The 7,500-nt window shown below is 35.3% G+C and overlaps 1 protein-coding gene across 2 annotated transcripts in view; it reads left to right on the top strand.

Moving 5' to 3' along the window:
• Nucleotides 1–7,500, top strand: part of APBB3 (amyloid beta precursor protein binding family B member 3) — a 575,287-nt gene that overhangs the window by 187,620 nt on the left and 380,167 nt on the right. For both annotated transcript variants that reach the window (XM_044069016.1, XM_044069015.1), the window contains exon 2: nucleotides 3,895–4,082. In XM_044069016.1, coding sequence (XP_043924951.1) covers nucleotides 3,895–4,082 — 188 coding nt within the window. The remainder of the gene's footprint in view (nucleotides 1–3,894; nucleotides 4,083–7,500) is intronic.

The following is a 7,500-nucleotide window of genomic DNA, read 5'->3' as shown; positions in this document are numbered from 1 at the left end:
AATGGGGAGGATGCTTGTACTAACACCATGCTTCGACTCCCAATGTTGACTAAAGCAAGGGCAGCAGAAAATGGTCTGTTAGCACTTAATCATGGAGCAATTCAGAGATATTTAGATTAACTAGTACTTAGGTTTATATGTAGATTAACCAATAATTAGGTTTTTCATTATTGCACTGAATGAGCGTCTGAATCCCTTATTTTCTGTGATCATGCTAACAGGTTCTTTTTGCTGCAGCCTTACTGCTTGCAGATGGGCCTGTCTTTGAATCCCAGCTAAAGTCTATCAAGACACAAATATATAATGTTGTAGTGCATTCAGGCCGAAGTAGAATGTGGATTTTTAGATACACATGATATTTCTATTCCTTTTATATGCTACCACATATAAAGAATACACTCAAATTATATTTTCATTGAAATTTAACATGCAACTGTTACTATTTATTTTTGGTGTGGGAGCCCTATCCAAGGATATTTTACAGAATTACCCTAATAACATTCCCTGAGATATTTCATGAAGAATGTCAAACAATTTTGGTCGTAGAGGCATTTGGATATTGGATACCAAAATAGTAGGTTGGGAGAGTGCTCTAGAAAATTGTCAGCAGTAAAAGGTTTAAGAAAGCTGGCTTGAGCCTCGCAGTAAAGCAAGTATGAAATCTACATGTGCCCACTACTTAGGGGCTTGGGATAAAACAGGCACAGACCTTTCTTCTGGGTTCTATAAGACTGATCCATAGCCTTTTGTTAGTATTAACAGAATGAGCCAGTATCACAGACTTTCTCTTTGCTTCTTTCATTAGCTGGTAGGTGATATAACTTGTCAAACATGCAATAAAAATTAATGTAATATTCACATCTTAAATTGTAATACCACACAAAGAGTAAATATATGAAACACTATTTTCATATTTTATTTTTATTTCTGTTTAATCTGTTTTACTGCATGGGCATATTTTTAGTTGCAATCTTGTTTGGTGGGCATTATGTTTTCTCATTGTTTAGTTCTTCTCTTCCTCATTTCACTCATATTGCCATAGACATTATAGCAATAACCCACGCCTGGGTGTGGGTAATGCTGGATTTACCCACGGTTGGTGTGGTTTGGTCATACGGGCGAGTGGCCAAACAAAGACAACAGTGGGTAAATCCAGCATTACCCACACCCAGAAGTGGGTTATTGCTATTATACAATGACATTATTTAAGAAAAAAATGCTTACTTTTCTTAAATAATGGCATTGTATAATGCCTATTTGCTGCCCTTCCACTGCTGTCTGCTATTCTGCGGCAGTTCTGATGCACTGCGCATGCATATGCTTACGCAGTACATCAGAGCTGTGGGTGGAAGCAACGAGAAAGCAAGATCTCCATTGCTTTTTACAAACTGTTTCGCTATGTTAAAAGAGTTTAACATAGCGAGACAGCTTTAAAAAAAGCAAAGGAGAAAGGAAGATCTCCGTTACTTTTTTTAAAGCTGTCTCGCTATGTTAAACTCCTTTAACATAGCGAGACAGTGTCTAAACAGCAACGGCAATCTTGCGTTCTCCGTTGCTGTAAAAAAAGACTTATACTAATGGAAAAAGTCCGGGCAACCGGACCTTTTTCTATTAGTATAAGTCTGATTTACAACATGCACGCTGGCCAATCAGCATGCACATTTTGGAATATTAATAGGTGGTCATTGTATAATATGGAATTTTGAGAACAAATGTCCTGTTTGCAACTGTTGTGATTTCCTAAATAACTTAAGAATTGTTTTAAAACCTTGTACAATGAAAGAAGACATTTTATTTCATGACTTATGATGCACAGTGTAGCTCAGTTAAGCTTTTGTAAGAGAAACTATAACACACCTGTTTATATTCTTATGGTTTAATTCTTGTTATTAAAGCATCCCTTGATTTCCAAGGCAGCAGTGATGGTGGGAGGGGCAGCAATCATTTTTGACTGAAGATATTTATGAAACATGTTCAATTAAATTACATTCCAGAAGAATGCATAATGCACCTTCCTTCTGTCAGCACTGAGCTGTATTTTCAGTTTGACTAAAGGTTCATAGATTCTTATGAGACCGGTGATCTGGGTGACTATATGGATCCTAGCTATGTATCCCAGAGAGTTTAGTGAGTGAATTTGCCATCTTGCTCAATGAGAGCCACCCCAAGAGTAAATTCTCAAGGCAGAACCTGAAAGAAGCCAATGTGTTACACTGTTTGACATTCAAAGGGAGGTTATGCCATAGATAGGAGATTCGGTACTTTTCCGTTAACAGGGCAACAGCGTTTTTTTCGCTTTGTTTTCCGTTATTGGGGAAACAGTTGAAATGCGGTAGCTGGGCTGCGAATGTAATGTGAACCCATGTATTTTTCATGTTAATATTAACAGGTGTGTGAAATAATTAAATGAATAATATTTTTTTTAAAAAAAAAGCTTCTTCCAATTATGCACTTTAAGAAAAAAAGCATTCTGTAGTAACAGCAACAGAGACCGACAAATACCTATAGTTTACAAGGGCTGCTTTTCCCCATTCTGTATAAAGTACCAAAACATCTTCCTATCCTACATTAAGGAGAACAGACATCCTGTAGTTCTGGTTACAGATGTAATATAGGCTAGGTACATATTATCACATTTCATGCAAAATTTGTAGTTTGTACATTTCGCGCTTGAAATACACTCGTGCTGTCCTTCATTGTAAATGCAAAATAAAAGCAGCTCCGATGTACTGTGCCAGTACTCATAGTAAGTACCTCACAATTTAATCTAATGTAAAACTAAATAAAATATTCCTTTTTTATAAGTAAGTCAGTGTCAAACTACATTACGTATATGAAGCCAGCAAAATGAATGGGGAATGGTGTGTGATACCCAGTCAGGTCATGACTTGACAACTGCTTGAAGGAAATATAAGACACTTCAAAGGAAAACAGTTCATTGTATACAATTAATGTGGTAGGTGTGTGTGTGTGTGTGTGTGTGTGTGTGTGTGTGTGTGTGTGTGTGTGTGTGTGTGTGTGTGTGTATGTATGTATATATATTATATATGCATATTATGAGTATTTAAAAAAATGTCTGATTTTGATGAATGTATTTAGTTTTTTACTTTCTGTTTTTGTAAGTTATCGGGCAACATTTTCAACACCATCGTTCAATTGTAATGTACTAGCTAAAGAAGTCTGTTAAACAGATACGTGTACAATTTAAAAATAACTTGTATTTTTTTACAATATATTAGTAAAAGAAATACTTTTTAAATATATGTGGTTAGCAGACATTATAAGAACTGGATTACAGATGAACAATGGCGTTGAAAGTGTTGCCCTGTGAGGAAGCTGTTTCTCCAACAGGTCTTGTTTATGTTGAAGTGAAAGTTCATGCCTTTATTTTACTTACTTTCACTTTGTTGACCAGAGTAATCTCACTTGGCCGGTGACCTATTTTTATAGGATCTTTGGACTATAGGAATTAATATCTCTCAAGGGAGACCTGAGGAGGTATTCATACTGACTAAGGCAAATTTGGCCAGGGTACTGAGGAAATTCCCTTACAGTTTCGATAAGTGTCATGGGATCTTTTACATCCACCTGCTCTACCAACAATGCAGGCAGATGGAGCTTCAGTTTAATGTCTTATCAGAACGATAGCACACTCAGGATTCTAACACCTCCCTTATGCTGCACTACTGTTGTACTATTGGAAATTGAATCCAATCATCTCATGTTGCAATAGAACCCACATTTTCCTGATTATCTAGCACTAAAGGCAAGTATGCTACCTGTTGAGTCACTAACCTTGAATTTGAATTTGGTTCTAATTTTTTCTACAGTCAGTCAATATGGTAGAGCATAGAACTGCAATTTACTTTCTCTCTATTTTTTTTTTTTCATCAGATAATCTGTGGAATGACCAGAACTTGGATTCTGACCCAGATCTTCCTCATGGCTGGAGGACAATCCGAGATTCAACTGGCACATATTACTGGCATGTGCCAACTGGGACCACACAGTGGCAACACCCTTCATTCACCTCTACTATAGAACATAGCCTGGATACAGACTTTCATTCCATAGATGGAAAGGTATGTTCTGAATGAAAAGCTGAAAGACAGTAATGCAAACTCACTGAAAGAATCTTTCATTTTATTTACGAATCATGATAGGAAAAATACCAAAATGGCTTGGCTGCAATAATTTAGTGTGAGATAGTTGAGCATTTTTGCATTAAACTGACTAATGTGTAAGCAGACGTGCTTGCTTTAGAATGATGAATCTGAAAGTGATCAGTATATTCCAGTGCATTTTATAATTTGACTCAAAATTGTAATTATTACACAAAACTAAACAAAACATATCCATTCTGATAATGATTTGTAAAGTTTGTTGATGTGTTCTACATGGGGAAAAGTGACTCCTTATAGGTTGTGCATGCCTCTTCAGTTAACATTGCTTGCATCTTAAAATAGCACAAAATTATCAAAATTGTATAACTCTAAATGAAGGGCCAGATTCATTAATGCCTACAGTAAGTGTACACAATATGTATTCACGAACATCCCTACCACATTTTTTGTTGTGCTTTCTAGTCATTCAGAAAGATTACACTAAGTGTACATGTAGTCTGTACATTGTGGTAACCTTTATGAATCTCTGTACATTGTGGTAACCTTTATGAATCCCTGTCGATATTTAAAGCTGCAAGAAAATCAGTAGAAAAATTTAAAAATAGGAGGAAGAAGGTGTGAGCTATACCTGTGTTGTCTGTTCACTCAGAACAATGTGTCCCAGGGGAAATTTGACATAAAGAATAAACAGATATCTAAAGGTATTATCAAAGCATTCACATAATCAAAATTAACATTTACTTACAAACCATTTAAAAATGTGATGTGCTTTTTCAGAATTAGTTTTTATTCACTTATGTGAGTGACAGAGTGTTATGGTTAGCTTTTTAGGTTGAAGGTCAGTATTGCTCTTGAGTGGCAGCCCTTTCTTTCTGTGCTTCTGCAAATACGATTTTAGGACCTTGCTCCATGGCATAGAGGAATAAAGCCATAATTATGACCTAGATGTCCTATGTTTGACTAACAGCTTTGGTGTGGGATACAACAGCATGGATAAGAAGGGGAATGAGTCTGATACAGATGCCATGGGTGTGCTAGTGACGGTGGTTCATACTGGAGTGAAGAGGTTAACTAGTGCATTCAGTTTCCATGGGTGGGAGGTAGGGCTTTTGAGACTTACAAAAGTGGAGGGGAATATAGTTCTCATATCAGGGAATATAGTTCTCATATCAGAGGACTGTATGGCAACACCAATACCATATGTCCTGGGAATCCGAGGGCATAACAAAGGCAGAACACCTAAACTTACATTGCAATTATGGCTCCAGCTTGACCTGTTCCTCTCGCAGGTGCAGTTAACAGCTGAGTACACAGGTTTCCTCTAAGAGGAGAACCTTTACAATGAAGGCTCATGTCAGGATATCAGGAGTTTTTAAGTCACCAGTAGTTGGAAGGAAAACATTTTGGGACAGCTTTTTTGTTGAAGGTGATATCTTTACAGAAACTGTGCATTCAGAGTTATTCTGATTTCTCATGATGTACAAATCATCCCACTGAAATAAACTGAGCTATCCAAAGTTACTTTGTCAGTGTTGTTTTCTCTCCATTTAAACCTGTATATACCTCTAACATGAGCCATTTTCAGTGTCTATAGTGGCCACTGCATTTCTCTTTTTGACCAGAACATAATTCACATGTACCTTTTTCACTCGCTGTTTTCTGAATTTTGACTATACTAAAAGATGTGCACTCTTTTAACACTACAGTTACACAAACTGGGACAGATATAGTCCGTTAATTTCCCATTTTGTGCATATCAACATCAAATACTGCAGTTATTATGCTTCACCCAGCTGTTTTAGGCTGTTGTATTAAAACATATCATTGTTGTCTACAAAAAACTTGAACTACTCCTTAGTCTCTTGATAGGCATCTGAAATGGCACTCTATTCCCCCAAACCTCCTCATGGCTTTGATTCTCCTGATACCCAGTCTTGTATTATGGTACTTAGGTAGGCAAACATTTGCCTTCAGGCCCTGTTATTATAACAAGAGTTAATCACCATTGTATTCTAATCTTCATTGCACTCTCTGTTACTTTGGACAGGTTGCTTAATACCTAAGTGCCATATTGTACTTTCAGTGATTTATAAACTAGAACACTGTCTTGAACCTATATCAGACCTTAATTGATAGTTATAATTGGGTTTATGGTTTATTTTAGTTTTCAGGTCCTATACCAGTAATTTATTAAATTGCAGACATTGACCATATTGCAGGCATCTAAATGACTGGCATAAGAAAGTTATAGCACAGGATTTTTCTGCCAGTATGGTAGAAGAATGATTATACTGTAACCATAAATGTAGGCGATTTATTTTTAATTTGAATGTAGGCAATTTATTTTTAATTTGAATAAGTAATTTATTTATTTTAACTCTGGTTGTATAAATAATTGTATTGTCTTGGAATGTTTTGAAAATATGTACACCCATCACTTTTCTGCAGGTTTACTTTATTGTCCTTGTTAATAGAAATATGGAGTCTAGTTATTCATTTCCTTTTACATTGTTATTTTATCCCTACTAAAGATGGATTTGTAAATGTACATGTTAAGATTATTTAGCAAAAATAAATAACTAAAAGGGTGTCCTTGTCAAATACACAATCTTTTATTGAAATAGTATTTATTAATATTTTTACATTTTTCAAAATGTAGCAAATAATAAATACTAACAATTATTTATACATGTTCAGATATATTTCAATGTCAGCAAAAACTCAAAAAAAAAAAAGAACGTTTAGACCAAAGCAAAACACTACATAACCCTCTTGCTTAAAACTAGCCTTCAAAGATATAAAGGTTAAAACTAATTTTGAAAATAGCATTATTTAAATTCAGTATGGTTTTATTCATATCAGATTTATCTGAGTCCAGATTACAGTTTTTAAGATGTCTGTCCAGCCTGGCAAGACCGTATATTTCTAGTATTCTTCTTATAAGCTTTAACGATGATTCCCATTAAGTTCATTGTGTGAATATCAAGGTTTCTTTGTGAACACTGTTTTCTACTGTTTGACTGTATACTGCATTTAACCACATATAAAACAGTGTACTTACTTCCCGCCTATTAGTTCAGCTGTATCTGACAGCCCAACACTTAAGATACAAAAATTCCATAAAATTTCCTTTTTTTCCTGAAACACTATACCTCCATGTATTTCATGCTATATCCCAAATCTATTTCGTATTAATACAACTAAACACATGTACATTGTTTACCTTAAAATAATTGTATGTCAGCAGTTTTGCATCTATAATCTTTTTTTTTTCCTTGAGTATTTTTAAAGGGGTTAAGAACCACCTGGAAACATCTTTATTCCCAAATGCATGTCAATTTTTGTAGAAAATAACAACTACCCCATACCTTTTTTC

This window comes from Protopterus annectens, chromosome 4.part0, assembly GCF_019279795.1.
Source record: "Protopterus annectens isolate FY-2018-M chromosome 4.part0, PAN1.0, whole genome shotgun sequence".
NCBI lineage: Eukaryota > Metazoa > Chordata > Ceratodontiformes > Protopteridae > Protopterus > Protopterus annectens.
Note: the sequence above shows the minus strand (reverse complement) of the source record. Positions and strands in the feature narration are given on the sequence as shown.